The sequence below is a fragment of the Ranitomeya imitator genome, chromosome 4 (assembly GCF_032444005.1).
Source record: "Ranitomeya imitator isolate aRanImi1 chromosome 4, aRanImi1.pri, whole genome shotgun sequence".
Classification (NCBI taxonomy): Eukaryota; Metazoa; Chordata; class Amphibia; order Anura; family Dendrobatidae; genus Ranitomeya; species Ranitomeya imitator.
In genome coordinates, this window is record NC_091285.1 from 83,822,163 (window position 1) to 83,840,096 (window position 17,934).

Below are 17,934 nucleotides of genomic sequence, written 5' to 3' on the forward strand. Positions count from 1 at the left end.
TCTCGCATGTGTGATCCCGGCCTAATATGTGGCATTTTTTTGTACATATCCATTCTGATTTAGTAAGTGCTGTGATGTGCTGGCACTGTATGACATTATAATTCATAAAAATAAAGGCATGTTACCAGCACTGGTGAAAGTGAAAGAAAATAAAAATTAGGCTGCATGCCTGCGCAGTATGACATCCACATACAGATTGGACGCAGTCATCCTGATTTGGGGGGCGTCTACATTGACAATCATGTTTATTGGATTCGCTGCCACGTACCAGGATGTCTGCAGATTTTTTAACACCCAAAATTCGCAACAAGCTGCGTTTTGGGAGCACATGACAAATCCTGATGCATCCTGATCCTGATGCAATTGCAGGTCCATGCGTCCCTATGTCAAGTGTAGAGATGCAATCTGGACCACGAAGTATATTGCCCAGCCACGTAGTATATTGCCCAGCCACGTAGTATACAGCAGAGCCACGTAGTATATTGGCCAGCCACGTAGTATATTGCCCAGCCATGCAGTATATTGCCCAGCCACGTAGTATATTGCCCAGCCACGTAGTATATTGCCCAGCCACGTAGTATATTGCCCAGTGACGTAGTATATTGCCCACTTACGTATATTGCCTAGTGACGTAGTATATTGCCCAGCCACGTAGTATATTGCCCAGTTACATAGTATATTGCGCAGCAACGTAGTATATTGCCAAGTGACGCAGTATACAGCACAGAGCCACATAGTATATTGCACAGCGACGTAGTATACAGCACAGAGCCACATAGTATATTGCACAGCGATGTAGTATACAGCACAGAGCCACGTAGTATATTGGCCAGTCACATAGTATATTGCACAGCCCACGTAGTATATTGCCCAGCCACGTAGTATATTGCCCAGCCAGGTTTGTCACAGGTTAAAAAATAAACATATACTCACCTTTCCGAGGGCCCCTTGTAGTCCACGGCAGCTTCCGGTCCCAGGGTTGGTATGAGCGCAGGACCTGTGATGACGTCGCGGTCACATGACCGTGACATCATGGCAGGTCCTTCTCCCATACCATCTTTGCCACCGGAACCTGCAACGGAAGATGGCGGCCGGCACGAGCGACTACGGAGGGTGAGTATAGCAGGTTGTTTTTTTTAATTATTTTCAACATTACATTTTTTACTATTGATGCTGCATAGGCAGCGTCAATAGTAAAAAGTTGGTCACACAGGGTTAATGGCGGTAACGGAGTGCGTTACCCGCGGTATAACGTGGTCCGTTACCACCGGCATTAATCCTGTGTTAGCAGGGAGTATGTGGGCGACAGGCACTGACTGCGGGGAGTAAGGAGCGGCCATTTTTTTCCGGACTGTGCCCGTCGCTGATTGGTCGCGGCAGCCATGACAGTCAGCTGGCGAGACCAATCAGCGAATGAATAACCGTGACAGAAAGAAAGAAGGACAGACGGAAGTGACCCTTAGACAATTATAAAGTATATATCAGTATATAATGCCATGGATGAGGCCAGTAAAGTATATCTTTATGTGGGACTAAGGTAGCTCAAATCCTGACTCCAGCACTGACTGAAGGATGGTGGAACACTAATCCTTGCAGTCTGGGGGCACTTAAGGGTTAACAGTCCACAGCTCCCTCTCTCCTCACTGCTCCTCCCACATGAGTCACAGTCACTTCACTACCCTGAATCTGATAGGCTGCAGCCACCAGCAGGGAAGAAAAAAAAAAAGACTCGGCTCACTCACACTGCAGAGCCGACTCCTTTCGTTCACAGCAGGGAGCCGGCTCTTTGTGTCGGATAGTTCACGAACGACACATCACTACTTCCCAAGGCCCCGGCATTTGCCCGCTGTGCCGGGTGCTGACGCCGGCCCTGATTTGCAGTATTATTGATTCATTCCATCTGACTGTATCATTCCCTGAATATTTTGGAGGTATTTTCCCCTTTCCCCTGTCTTTTTAATTTTTGTTTTTAATAAAAAATGTATCCTCTCACACTTTCCTAGTCACTTTGTACCATTGTTTGGTAGATTGTGTTTAATTGCCAACAGTTGTCGCCTTCTCACCAAGCTGCTTGCCTATTGTCCTGTAGCCCATCCCTTCCTTTTGCAGGTCTACAATTTTGTCCCTCGTGTCCTTAAGCAGGTCCTTGGTCTTGGCCATGGTGGAGAGGTTGGAGTGTGATTGATTTGTGTGTGGACATGTCTTTTATATAGGTAACAGATATTCATTTAATGTAATAAAATGAAATTGAATTATTCTAAATCATACAATAGTATTTTCTTTTTTTTGTTTTTTTTTTTAGTTTCTGTCTCTCACAGTTGAAGTGTATCTACAATAAAAATTACAGACCTCTCCATGCTTTGTAGGCGGGAAAACTTGCAAAATCTTCCGATTATTAAATACTTATTTTCACCACTGTACATAAAGTGCAGCACAGATTCAGCTCAACTAAAATCTTACATCCAGGAAATATCTGACGGGCTGTCACACTGTAGAAGGATCATCTTTATTCTCATTTGCACAAGGAAAGACTAGAAGCAAAGGGATGAAACTGAATGGAATGAAACAGATTAGATATTAGAAAAACATTTTGACAGTTAGGGTGATCAATGGGGGGAACAGGCTGCCACGAGAGGTGGTGAGTTCTCCTTCAATGGAAGTCTTCAAACAGAGGCTGACAGACATTTGTCTGGGGTGATTTAGTGAATCCTGCTTTGAGCAGGGGGTTGGACACGATGACCCAGGAGGTCCCTTCCAACCCTAACATTCTATGATCCTTAGATCAGGAATAGATTATAGACATTTATAGGACACTAGATTTTGGCCCGATTCTAACGCATCGGGTATTCTAGAATATGCATGTCCCCGTAGTATATGGACAATGATGATTCCAGAATTCCCGGCAGACTGTGCCCGTCGCTGATTGGTCGAGTCAACCTTTATGACATCATCGTCGCCATGGCAACCATTATGACATCTACGTCGATACTGTTCCCGTCGCTGAATCAGAAACGTGGGATTTCTACGTCCTTTATGACATCATCGTCGCTGTGCCCGTCGCTGATTGGTCGAGGCCTGACGGCCTCGATCAATCAGAGACGTGGGATTTCTACGTCGATGCTGTGCCTGGCGGCCTCGACCAATCAGAGACGTGGGATTTCCATTACAGACAGACAGACCGAAAAACCCTTAGGCAATTATATATATAGATTTCATAACTTTACCAAATTGTTAAGAAAAAATATTCAGCATATTCTGCATTGAACTACTGTTTCCAATTTATTATATATTTTTGGAGTCAGTCCATTTTATATCAACTCCACCAAAATGGACACAGACTCCAACTCCGCAGCCCTGGTAAAAAGCCTTTTTTAATGTGCACAAAAAAATGCTGTATGTGAACATAGCCTAGCAGGTTGCTAAAATTGGTGGTGTTAGATATAGAAATTTAGTAAAACCTTGTGCGCTCACACACCCAGCTTCCCTCAAAGCCAGAAGCAGATCACAAAAAAGGAAACTTTTATAAAGGAAAGGCTTTCCATCTTGAAAGCCACTCCCTGCTTCTGATCCAAAAAAAACTGTGTATGGATAAAGGATAACTGGCATTTCTGTGAATAATGTTTTAAAGCCCCAGCGTAATCCACTCAGAGAGGGGACCACAACATTATTGTATAGAATGCTATAATAGCTACCTTAGATTTTCATTTATCAAATATAGCAATGTTTTAAGTTATTATTTTTTGTTTCAGCAAATTTTTATTCAACTTCTTTCATAAGCAGTTATTTTTTGGGGTGAAATCAAATTTCCTTTTACCTTTTTCTAGGAAAATAAAGGTTTGGGACCTGCAAGCTGCCTTGGATCCACGAGCACCTGCCAGCACATTATGTTTGCGTACTTTGGTGGTATGTATAAATGACAAAATAATTTTCCAGGTTAACCCATTTAACCATTAATATTTATAAATATATGTGTGGTCAATACAAAGGACTGGCACATGACTTATTCCTTCCAAAGACCATATTAAGGATGGGGTGAAAGAAAAGCGATTCTGACAGCTAAATAGGAAAGGGTTCTTTACAGTTAGAGCAGTCAGACTGTGGAATGCCAACCACAAGAGATACTGTAGTAATGGCAGACACTATAACAGCTTTAAAATAGGGCTGGATGATTTTCTCATTACATATAACATTGTTGGTTATAGATAATTTAGTGCCAAAATTAACAATTGGTGTAGAAAGGTTGAACTTGATTGACCAGTGTCTTTTTTTCAACCTATATAACTATGTAACCCCTCAACAAATGTGCCCAAAAGAAGAAATAGGAGAGCATCGACAGAGTAATATAAAAGTGTTCCTTAACTGAAAGGTTACATAAACATAAAATATACAATAATAAGTTTAAATAATCAAGATAAGGGAGACCAAACTAAAGAGACGAACATCAGGGGAGTAACAGTCCAATGGTCCGCAAAGGAGACCAAAAGTCAGAATGCAGAAGGCATAAGTAGACCTCTTCCCACCCACCTTTTTAGTGTGTAATCTATTTGTTTAGAATGGTAATATGGCACTAGGAATAATCTGTTTGGAAGTCTTATGAAGTGACTTCTTTATAAGACTTCCCAACAGACGTACAGATGCAACTCCATGATTAAGACCTGTTTGGGTCGAAACATGTTGGTCTCTATGCCTTTTTTTAAAATCATGAGTGTATCCAACCTGCCTGACGTTTTTGCTACCTGTTTTCAATATTAAGAAATAAATAGATGTTTTAAGAAACCTTGGATTTCCTGGGATCATTCATCCAAAGAGGCGCTGGATGTTAACTATTTGTTGTTTCCATCCCTCCTTCTAAGAGCAAACGTTTGAATATTTTTTTTTCCCATTGACATAGCTGTATGAGGTCTTGTTTTTTTTGCTGGACGAATTGTAGTTTTGAATGACACCATTACTTTTAAAATGTCATTTTCTGAAAAGCAGAAAAAAAGTATGAGAAAAAGTAAATGTAATTCTGCCATGTTTTGGGGGCGTTGTTTTTACAGCGTTAATTTGGTGTTAAAATGACTTTGAATCATGATTCTACTGGTCAGTATGATTATAACTGTCAAACTTTCACAAGTTTGTTAACCCCTTAGTGACGCAGCCAAATTTTTAAAATCTGACCAGTGTCACTTTATGTGGTAATAACTCTGGAACGCTTCAACAAATCCCAGTGATTTTGAGATTGTTTTTTCATGACATATTTATACTTTATGATAATGGTAAATTTAGGTCGATATGTTTTGTGTTTATTTATAAAAAAATATCAAAAATTTGAGAAAAATGTTAAAAAATTAGCAATTTTCAAAGTTTGAATGATTATCCCTTTAATCCAGATGGTCATACCACAGCAAACCATTAATAAATAACATTTCCCACATGTCGGCTTTACATCAGCACCATTTGTAAAATGTTCTTTTATTTTATCATTTTAGGAGGTTTAAAAATGTAGCAGAAATTTTTCATTTTTTCAAGGAAATTTGCAACATTTATTTTTTTACGGACTTATCCATGTTTGAAGTGACTTTAGGGGTCTCATATATTGGGAAACCCCCAAACGTGATACCATTTTAAAAACAGCACCCCCTGACATATTGAAAACTGCTGTCAGGTAGTTTACTAACCCTTCAGGTGATTTTCAGGAATTAATGCAAAGTGGTATGACCGAAATGAAAAAGTGTATTTTTACCAACTAAATGTCGGTAACTTCTGAACAGGTTACAACAGCCGTCAGACTCTAAGGCCACTATTTGGTCGTGAATTGCCATGGCAAACATCAGGACCACAAAATCATGATCTGAGGGCACCAATTTGGATAAAGAGGGAGCCCCCATGCTCTGTTAACCATTTATAATGATGCAGTTACTATTGACAGTAGCATCTAAGGGGTTAAACCGATTTGTACGGTGCCAACACCGATCGTGGCTGATGCAGCAAGTTGTCAGCTATAGTGTAAAGCCAACAGCTGCTGGATTGTCACCTGTATGGGGAGGCTATGCTCTTAAATCTCAGGTCAGTTAAGACGTATTGGCTGTCATTAAGGGGTTAAAGACATCAAACTTTTTATTTTATTTTTATTTTTTTTTCCGTCAATTTGAGCTGTGAGAGAGCTTGTTTTCTGTATGGTGAGCCAACTGTTTTATTGATACCGATAAAACACAATTCAGCTGTTCTGGGGGATTGTTTTTCCATTTTTGGTTAGTGATCATGTTAACTAATTATATTTTGTGGGATTGGACTTTTTATTATCCATCAATGCACTTATTTTTAGAGTATGTATAAACCAAGTTTTTCAGCACATATTTTTGTGCTGAAAACACCCCCCCTGAACTTATAATCGAGTGAAGGTCCTTGAAGATTGAGGGGGAGTGGCATCGGTGGAGCAGCAGGTCATCGGAGTCAGGAGCCGTCTGCTGCACCTAACTCCTGTGCCTGCTGCTAAAGAGAAATTAATATTCACTGCACTGACAATGAATATTCATTTCTCTTTAATAGCAGGCACAGTGTCAGCCGCAGCAGCTGGCCCCTGCAGCTGCCAGGCAGTCACGTGTGCCCGCTACTTAAGGGAAATGAATATTCACCTTCCTCCACTCCCATGGGCATGGAGAGAGGTGAATATTATTTTCTCTTAAGTAGCGGCACACGTGACTGCCCGGCGGATGACACTGTGCACGCTACTTAATAGTCACTGCCCTCCACACACATTGTTCCAGCGTGGGGAGCAGTGAGCTTTCCGGCAGCTGTGCTCTGCTTGTGAGCAGCGCGTGACGTCCCTGCCATGCGCTGCTTACGTGCATAAAGCATCTGCTGGCACTGAAACAAGATGCTGCGAGGGAGCGCAGAAAGTTAAGTGTAATTTTATTTTTTTTAATGTTTTTTGATGGGGGCCAATCATACTAGGATATGGATGGGTCCGTGCATACATGGATAGGGGTGGGGTAATGCCTATAAGGATAGGGATGGGGCCATGCATACAAGGATAGGGATGAGGAGCCATGCATTCAGGGATAGGGATGGAGCCATGAATTCAAGGATAGGGATGGAGCCATGAATTCAAGGATAGGGATGAGGATCCATGCAGACCAGGATAGGGATGGGGAGCCATCTAGACAAGGATGGGGATGAGGAGCCATCTAGACAATGCACACCAGGATAGGGATGAGGAGTCATCCATACCAGGATGGGGATGTGGAGGCCGTGAATACACCTTAATGGGGATGAGGGGACAATGCATGCCAGGCTTATACTCGAGTCAATACGTTTTCCAAGTTTTTTGGGGTAAAATTAGGTTTCTCGCCTTATACTCGGGTTGGCTTATACTCGAGTATATACGGTACTTAGATTGATAAGATCTTTACTTTTATCATCCAGATGCTGCTTCTTCCAATCCCTTTATTTTTGTAAGTGATGACAACCTGACACAGACCTGCTACCCCATACGTGCAGTCTTGGGGTACTACACACTACACCATAAATCTGTATGCACTTGTGTTGCACTTTTATGTTAAATTCTTGACCACAGCTTTTAAATGTAAACTTGTGATTGCATTTGAGCTTTATTTATTTTAATTTTAATCAAATCTGTAATCCCCTTTAGGAACATTCAGGACGTGTATTTCGGCTTCAGTTTGATGAATTCCAAATCATTAGCAGCTCCCACGATGATACAATTTTGATCTGGGATTTTTTAAATGTTCCTACAAATGCTCCAAATGAAACCCGCTCTCCATCTAGGACATATACCTACATCTCCAGATAGCATCATGCACTTTTTCCTTACCAGGTAATTTTCTATGTTATTAATGTTGGATAAAGAGTTGCGTTTCCTGGAGAGTTCGAAGTGTGGCATTCATATGAGCGAACACAGTGTATTACAGCAGCAATCTCACTCACACTCTGCGGACAGCATCCTCAGCATCCATTAACCAGTGATGTGAATTTAACAAGTGGGCTGCTTATCCACACTATAGATATGTACGCATGTAAAAAAACATGGTAGAAAGTTCAGTAAAAATATTTCGATTTTCTAATTTGTGTTGGTTTCATGTTTCATCATATCATGTTTCTTCCATTCATACACATAGCTGCTTCCAATACTATGGCTGGGTCTATACCTCGGCTGCAATTATCTGAGCCCCCACATCACATTTCTCTCTCCAGCCTAACTGTTTTATACTGTTGTCTGAACTGTCAAATGTCCATGTAATTGAATTGTGATGCCATGTACTTAAAGCAGAATACCAGGGCTATGTTGAAACGTTTCATTTTTGCAGCCTTATTTTATTCAGCATTTATGAAAATGCTAATTAAAAGCTGCAGAATTTTACTCCTGACTGAACTGGAAATCAGCAGCATTTTTTCAATCTAAATGATGTCAATTTTTGCAGTATTTTATCACACATATAAGGAAACGAGTGAGTGCAACAAATGCAATCATGCGTTTTTGCTGCATTTTTGCAGAATAAAACTAACTTTATTAAGTATGTACAAATGACACACATAATCTGCACCAAAAATACTGCAAAAATCTGCTTTTTATAAGCCGCTTCCTTACTGCCAAGAGAGCATCTGTTGCCTGATGAAAAAACGCAGCATGTGAACATGGTTTGTTACCCATTTTTCATACTGTGCTGTGTTTTGACAACTGTTTTTATTTTAAGTTATCAAAGATAGCTGGCATTTAACTGGATCTTAACAGCTGGCATATTATTCTACCAATAGGTACCAGAAAGAATCTGCAATGTATTACATGTCCTAACATTGATACAGGAAAGATATATATCTTGGTACCGTGTTAGCCAGTAGATAGAAAAATATTTAGAATTGAGAGTCCTCAGTGGTTGATACCTTTTGAATGGCTAACTGAAAAGATGATAACAAATAGCAAGCTTTCGAGACTACACATGTCTCTTCATCAGGCATAGACTAAAATAAATTCTGGAGAATCACATATTTATGCACAACTCATCACAGAAAAAACGCCATAGTTAAGACAGGTGACATGAAGCAGAATTACCATGAGTGATAAACAGTTATGTCCATAAATATTGGGCCAGTTCTTAGATAAGGATTGTTTTATTGTCCTCTGATTGGGGTCTGGTTCTGTTGTGATGACCCCACATAGTCTGAGGGTCAAATTCCTTAGTTTACTTAAAAAGACATAAATCCATGCGACACATTCATTTTGCAGTGAGAGTGTCAAAGGTCGTCATCAGTTTATATTCCCAGACTCTTCTGTCTCTGAGATTTGAAGCTACCTTTCAAAACAAGTAATTTCATGTCCATAATTTTATGATTTGGGAGACAAAAATGTATTGCCACAGGTAGATCCATTCTTTTTTCTCTTATTGTATGGCGTTCATTCTTGTTCTCAGTTTCTGCCCTGTCTCCCCCACATACAGACCCCCAGTTGGACATTTAGTACAAATAATTAGGCACACCACATTAGAAGTGATGCAGCTGAAAGTACCTGGGATCTTGTAGGCCTGATGTGAGTTGGGGATCTTTATCTTGTCCGTGGTCATTATAAATGGACAGGTTTTACATTTTTTTTTCTGGTTGGAAGGATAGGTACCTGCAGCTGTTGGAGAGGACAGGGAGCTCTTGACAATTATGCTTCTTAAATTTGGGGGCTGTTTAAAACACAGTAGTGGGGGGTCTGGAAAAATGGATTGTAAGCGGGCATCTTTTTGTAGAAAAGGTTGTAATTTCCGTGCAGCTCCCCTTAGCACCTCCAGATTTGGATTGTAGATAACTACTAGAGGCACCCGGTTATTTTCTTCTTTAGCTTTGTAATGTTGCGGGTGATTCCTTGATATTCTAGTTGCTCTTGTCATTTGGTTTTGAATTGTTCTTGGATGGTAGCCCTGATTCTAAAAGGTCTTACTGAGATGACCAAGGTCCAATATATATGGACATAACTGTTTATCACTCATGGTAATTCTGCTTCATGACACCTGTCTCAACTATGGCGTTTTTTCTGTGCTATGTTGTGCATAAATATGTGATTCTTCAGAATTTATTTTAGTCAATGCCTGATGAAGAGACCTGTGTAGTCTCGAAAGCTTGCAATCTGTTATCATCTTTTCAGTTAGCCATTAAAAGGTATCAAATACGGAGGACTCTCAATTCTAAGTATTTTTATGTCCTATCATTGTATTTGTATAATGTAGTTGTCATGTTTCCTCTAACCTTCTAAAACCCAATGTATTAAAGGGGTATTCACAAGTTTGGAAGTTATTGCCTATCAATAAGAAAGGGGATAACTTCACGATCACTGGAACTCCCACGACCCAAGAATCAGGAGGTCAATCATGCACACTTTATTATGGTAGTGCCTAAGACTAGTGATGAGCAAATATACTCGTTGCTCAGGTTTTCCTGAGCACGCTCGGGTGACCTTCGAGTATTTGACTGCTCAGAGATTTAGTTTTCATCGCGGCAGCTGAATGATTTACAGCTATTAACCAGCTTGATTACATGTGGGGATTCCCTAGCAACCAGGCAAACCCCACGTGTACTCAGCCTGGCTAGTAGCTGTAAATCATTCAGCTGAGGCGATGAAAACTTAATCTCCGAACACTAACAAATACTCGGAGATCACCCGAGCGTGCTCGGGAAAACCCGAGCAACGAGTACACTCGCTCATCACTACCTAAGACCCATTGAGCGAAGCACTTGGCTATCTGCAGTAATCCCATTAAGGCTGAGTGGAGCAGCAGTGCACATGAGTAGCCTCCTGGTTCGGTGGGAGTCCCTGCAGCTGGACCCCTTGTAGCTTCCATACGTGACAATACCCCTGTAATATACAGAGTCCTGTTCCCAGGCAGTATACTCCAGACTCTATTACACCTGAGAATGTACAGGGCTCTATCTACATCCTCTACAATTAACAATTTGGCCTCTACGTTTTGCCAAACACATATGTACAGCAGATATATATCCAAAACATATTCTCATATCTTAAAAAGTGTACATTTTGATTAATAGAGAACATTACATGATGTGCTACCAGCTGCGTGGCCTTGTTTCCATTAATGTTGTTACTCATACCTGGAGTATTTTAACCTGACTACATCTATTTTAAACATTTTGGGATTTTTGTTTTTCCTCTAAACTTATCTACATTCTCGGTTTGCATGAGCAAAGACTACATTAAATATGTAATTCTAATTTTTTTGCTTTTTTTTTTTGTTTTAGGGATTATCTATTCTGAACTACTGTACTGGATATGTGGATACTGCGAGAAGCTAATGTACTAGTAATTATTGGAAATTGTTACTGGTGCCACTTATAAGTAAAGTTTAAATTATATTGTCTCTTATTACTATGAAGTTACAAGCCACTTCAATAGATGCATATCTGTTCTGTTCAATAATTTGCATCTAGAATCCAAAGCTGAAATGTAAATTTTCTAGAAGAACTGAACATTTGCCGAGGGAAATAAGTACAAAAGGATGCAACCTCATTTGTTTTGCACTTAGTGACTCTGAAGGAGAATGTTTCCCAATAGATTTTGGGTGCCAAACATATCCAAATGTTCTTTGTGCTTCATTTTTTTTCAACTTTAAAGACGAAAAACTCTTTGTTTAGCATGCATGTGGTAGGAAATCTAATGTATATGCCAATTGGAATACTTTCACTCATGTACATTGATCTTGTTTGTTTTGTAGCATCTCATCTATTTTTTTTTTCCTTGTGTTTTTTTTTTTTTTTGTGAATTTACACAACCAAGCTAAAGGATTAGCCATGCAACACTAGTGGAAAAATAAGCTGCGTACTCTGTTGCTTTAATGTACCCCAGAGAACAAGCTTTAAAAGTTATGTATTCTGAAAGTTGAACCTGTTATGTAAACTGGAAAAAAAAAAGTCAAAAAATGTTTCCGCATTTCTGGACTGTTGCGTTACTGTCTCTCTCATACCTTGTGATGTTAGAACTTCAGTTCCCATATTGGACATTTCTGATCCATCACTCAAATAAATACCTACATATCAAAAGCGGCTCGAACTACTAGCACCTCACCTCTTTCATCTATGGTAAAAAAAAAAAAGGTATTTGCCGTTTGACAGAACTCATAATGTTAATGAAACAAAACATGTTTTCTTTTTCCCGGGAAATGGGGTTTAATCATTCCAGTGAGATTTCTAAATATCTTTAGTCCTCTTTTTCTCTTGTATAATAAGTAATGTATGATCCATTGATACATTTGGTTGAAAGGTGCACTTTACAAAAAAAATATATTAAGGGGTTGTCCAAGATTAGAAAAACATGGCTGCTTTCTTCCAAAATCTGCACCATTTCTGTTTGCAGTTAACATCTATTATTGTAGCTTTGAGCCACTGCTTCAATGGAGCTCAGCTCCATTACCACACATGACCCGTAGTCAGGAAAGCCCCTGTTATTGCAGTCAGTATTCGGGTGGAACAGGTTTTAATACAGAACGCCATAACATTTTAAAAGTTGTGTTTTGATTTGTGCCAAATTTAACTTGTTAATTTTCCTTTTCCCCCTTTTTTCTTTTAAGTTGCAGTTAAATTGTAAGATACATTTGGTCTTCAGATTGCTCTGACATTGCATATGTTGGCTTTTAACTATAACTTGGCTTTTTCTTGGTAATTCTGTTTATATTTGATTAAAATGTAAAATAAGTTTGTGCGGATGTGAATAGAATATTAATATGCCATTAATGTGTAAATCTCCGACCTATTGAACAACGTGACTTCAGCAGTCAGAAATGTACTGCAGTTGTCATAGAACAAATGTGTACAGTCTGATTCCTGTGGTCTCCTGATGTAAATAGCCCCAATCTGCGAGACGCGTTCTGTGTGTGAAGGTTGTCAGTGCTTATCCTAGCCGAACATTGAAATCTACAATAATGTCTGCCATTTACATTGTTTTTGGAATCGGGGCTCTCAACTGTTACATGAAAAGTATAGTACGTTGATCATCTTTCTTTGTATTAAGTGCACAAGAAATGATGAGTGAATTATAGAACTCATATCTAGGAATTTCAGTTGTAAGTACATTATGTATTTGGTATTCTCCTAGTATAAAAAGGAAAAAAGTCCTTTAAAGTGAAGCTCCTCTTGGAGTGATTAGTTTTCACTAGTGATGAGCGAGTGTACTCATTGCTCAGGTTTTCCGAACACATTCGGGTGGTCTCCGAGTATTTGTGACTGCTCGGAGGTTTAGTTTTTGTTGACGCAGCTGCATGATTTACGGCTGCTAACCAGCCTGAGTACATGTGGGGGTTGCCTGGTTGCTAAGGAATCCTCACATGTATTCAAGCTGTCTATCAGCCGCAAATCATGCAGTTGCATCAACAAAAACTAAATCTCCGAGCAGTCACAAATACTCGGAGACCACCCGAGCGTGCTCAGAAAACCCGAGTAACGAGTACACTCGCTCATCACTAGTTTTCACCCATTAGTCCACGTTCACATGTTCAGTATTTGTTCAGTATTTTACATCAGTATCTGTAAGCCAAACCAGCAGTGGGATGGTCATAGGAAAAGTATAATAGAAACAGTCACCACTTCTGGATTTATCACCCACTTTTGTATTTTTCTTGCAAATACTGAACATGTGATTGTGACCTAACCTGGGTATTGTAATAAGTCTATCTACTCTTATTACCAAAAAGTCTCCAGAAATAAAGTTACATTAAGCCACACGCAGCTGTGCTGTGGGCGCCCATCTTTACCACCCTGTTCTCATCAGCACCGTCATCCACTATGGACGTCCAGGTAGAGATCCATATGAAATCAGCTAGTTCAGTGGACCGAGAAGGGCACTGTGGAGCATTAGATTATTTCCCACAGCAGCACTTAGGGAATAAGTGTAAAACACAGTTGTGTTTGGCCTTTAATAGCTTGAAGGTGAAGATATTTGGATTTCCTCCTTATTTGCTGAGAGCTACATTTGCTTAATTTTCAAACCTTACAAACACTCAGAAGCAACATATTTGCTCAGAATTTAGCGATGTATAGGTAACCGCTTTTTGTGTATTTTCTTGCTTTTCCAGTTAATGAAATCTGTAATTGTTACTTTACATTTGGATACATCTGAAGCGGGTAGTAACAACCTAGCTAACAGTGATGGCCGTGTCGTCCAGTCACCCTATATTTCTGTAAAATATTAGCAGTGAGCACAAGTTGCTTATTCTATTTACCCGGAATTACTGCTCATTTGATGATGTGTATAAAGCTTGTATGAAATATACATGTGTCCCCCTAAAACATGTTGTCTAAAAAATATATTGGTAACTTTATTTAGTGTAACTTGCAGGTGAAATTTCCATTCCCTTAGAAATTCTGAAATACACTAACTTACTGGCTGCGCTCTTGATATTATTTTGCTAACAATTACTGGACATATGTACATGAATACTATTTAATTAGAAGCACTGGGAATTTTTTGGTTCTGTGTTTTTCCTTTATTTGAGCATATGTGTATGAATAGCTTATTGAAACTGTAAATATATTGTTTATCAAAAGCTTTGTACTGTGGAATGTGCTTAATAAAAAATCAATTCCGATAAGCATTCAATTATACATGTGTAATACAGACAGAAAAGTATGATGGTTGTGGACTGTATCTGAACAGAAATCTGAACATTATGGTATGTGACTGCAAACCCCATATAGTCTAATCCTGTAGTCACTTGCATCTGTCCCGACGTAAAATTGGTAACTAACAAGGGGGTACAGAAATCTGATTGTAAGATCAAACTGTACAGTGTGTACCGGAAGTGTTACCATTGATACAAGTGGTGTCAGACTGGGGTGCCTAGGGCCCACAGGTAGAAATGCCTGTAGGATCCTGAAAAATATTTAGAATTGAGAGTCCTCCGTGGTTGATACCTTTTAATGGCTAACTGAAAAGATGGTAAATTGCAAGCTTTCGAGACTACACAGGTCTCTTCATCAGGCAAAGACTAAAATAAATTCTGAAGAATCACATATTTATGCACAACATAGAGAAAAAAAAACATGGATAAGACAGGTGACATGAAGCAGAATTACCATGAGTGATAAACCGTTACAGTGGGGCAAAAAAGTATTTAGTCAGTCAGCAATAGTGCAAGTTCCACCACTTAATAAGATGAGAGGCGTCTGTAATTTACATCATAGGTAGACCTCAACTATGGGAGACAAACTGAGAAATAAAAATCCAGAAAATCACATTGTCTGTTTTTTTAAAAATTTATTTGCATATTATGGTGGAAAATAAGTATTTGGTCAGAAACAAACAATCAAGATTTCTGGCTCTCACAGACCTGTAACTTCTTCTTTAAGAGTCTCCTCTTTCCTCCACTGATTACCTGTAGTAATGGCACCTGTTTAAACTTATCAGTATAAAAAGACACCTGTGCACACCCTCAAACAGTCTGACTCCAAACTCCACTATGGTGAAGACCAAAGAGCTGTCAAAGGACACCAGAAACAAAATTGTAGCCCTGCACCAGGCTGGGAAGACTGAATCTGCAATAGCCAACCAGCTTGGAGTGAAGAAATCAACAGTGGGAGCAATAATTAGAAAATGGAAGACATACAAGACCACTGATAATCTCCCTCGATCTGGGGCTCCACGCAAAATCCCACCCCGTGGGGTCAGAATGATCACAAGAACGGTGAGCAAAAATCCCTGAACCACGCGGGGGGACCTAGTGAATGAACTGCAGAGAGCTGGGACCAATGTAACAAGGCCTACCATAAGTAACACACTACGCCACCATGGACTCAGATCCTGCAGTGCCAGACGTGTCCCAATGCTTAAGCCAGTACATGTCCGGGCCCGTCTGAAGTTTGCTAGAGAGCATTTGGATGATCCAGAGGAGTTTTGGGAGAATGTCCTATGGTCTGATGAAACCAAACTGGAACTGTTTGGTAGAAACACAACTTGTCGTGTTTGGAGGAAAAAGAATACTGAGTTGCATCCATCAAACACCATACCTACTGTAAAGCATGGTGGTGGAAACATCATGCTTTGGGGCTGTTTCTCTGCAAAGGGGCCAGGACGATTGATCCGGGTACATGAAAGAATGAATGGGGCGAAAGAATGAATGGGGCCATGTATCGTGAGATTTTGAGTGCAAACCTCCTTCCATCAGCAAGGGCATTGAAGATGAAACGTGGCTGGGTCTTTCAACATGACAATGATCCAAAGCACACCGCCAGGGCAACGAAGGAGTGGCTTCGTAAGAAGCATTTCAAGGTCCTGGAGTGGCCTAGCCAGTCTCCAGATCTCAACCCTATAGAAAACCTTTGGAGGGAGTTGAAAGTCCGTGTTGCCAAGCGAAAAGCCAAAAACATCACTGCTCTAGAGGAGATCTGCATGGAGGAATGGGCCAACATACCAACAACAGTGTGTGGCAACCTTGTGAAGACTTACAGAAAACGTTTGACCTCTGTCATTGCCAACAAAGGATATATTGCAAAGTATTGAGATGAAATTTTGTTTCTGACCAAATACTTATTTTCCACCATAATATGCAAATAAAATGTTAAAAAAACAGACAATGTGATTTTCTGGATTTTTTTTTCTCAGTTTGTCTCCCATAGTTGAGGTCTACCTATGATGTAAATTACAGACGCCTCTCATCTTTTTAAGTGGTGGAACTTGCACTATTGCTGACTGACTAAATACTTTTTTGCCCCACTGTATGTCCATAAATATTGGGCCAGCTCTAAGATAAGAATAGTTTTATTGTCCTCTGATTATGGTCTCTGTTGTGATGACCCATCATAGTCTGAGGGGCAAGTTCCTTAGTTGATGTAAAAAGACATAAATCCATGCGACACATTTATTCCTCCACTAAGGCTGTCAAAGGTCGTCATCAGTTTATATTCCCAGAATCTTCTGTCTCTCTTAGATTTGATGCTACCTTTTATTTATTAATTGAGGACTCTCAATTCTAAATATTTTTCTATCTACTGGCTAACACGGTACCAAGATATATAGTAACATAGTAACATAGTAAGGCCGAAAAAAGACATTTGTCCATCCAGTTCAGCCTATATTCCATCATAATAAATACCCAGATCTACGTCCTTCTACAGAACCTAATAATTGTATGATACAATATTGTTCTGCTCCAGGAAGACATCCAGGCCTCTCTTGAACCCCTCGACTGAGTTCGCCATCACCACCTCCTCAGGCAAGCAATTCCAGATTCTCACTGCCCTAACAGTAAAGAATCCTCTTCTATGTTGGTGGAAAAACCTTCTCTCCTCCAGACGCAAAGAATGCCCCCTTGTGCCCGTCACCTTCCTTGGTATAAACAGATCCTCAGCGAGATATTTGTATTGTCCCCTTATATACTTATACATGGTTATTAGATCGCCCCTCAGTCGTCTTTTTTCTAGACTAAATAATCCTAATTTCGCTAATATAGCTTTCCTGTATCATGTAGAATTCTGATAAAGGGCGACGCTTGGCCCCATCCCTGTTATAGTGGAACAGTGGAGGAAAATATCGGGGACTTCAGAAAATTTACTGTTACCACACCATAACTGTGATGTACAATTACATTGTGTTTTGCGTTAAGTGTTCATTGGTGAAAACATAGTATTGGTGATCACCACACCGAACTAAAGAGTAAACTTGAACTTTTATCCCTAACAGGATATTCTTATCCTGGTTTCAAAATGGCTTGTCACGTTGAATGCATGATCGCTGCTACATTCATTGTTTAAGGGGCTGCCATAAAATGCTGAGCACAGCACTCGGTAGTCCCATAGGAACTGAAGGGAGCAGCAATCAAACATGCACCTAGATTTTAATCGGAATGAAAGTTTATCGTTCTTCCGATCAGTGCAGGTTCCAGCAATCTAACCCCTTCCTATCATCTAGGTATCGCCCTTCCTATGGATAAGTGATAACCTGTCTTTGCCAGA

The 17,934-nt window shown here is 39.9% G+C and overlaps 1 protein-coding gene across 3 annotated transcripts in view; it reads left to right on the forward strand.

Moving 5' to 3' along the window:
• Positions 1–14,576, forward strand: part of FBXW11 (F-box and WD repeat domain containing 11) — a 139,182-nt gene extending 124,606 nt beyond the window's left edge. For all 3 annotated transcript variants that reach the window (XM_069763855.1, XM_069763853.1, XM_069763856.1), the window contains 3 exons: positions 3,825–3,903; positions 7,634–7,819; positions 11,236–14,576. In XM_069763855.1, the coding sequence (XP_069619956.1) occupies positions 3,825–3,903; positions 7,634–7,795 (241 nt within the window). In that variant the 3' untranslated portion in view covers positions 7,796–7,819; positions 11,236–14,576. The remainder of the gene's footprint in view (positions 1–3,824; positions 3,904–7,633; positions 7,820–11,235) is intronic.
• Positions 14,577–17,934: the final 3,358 nt, after the last annotated feature.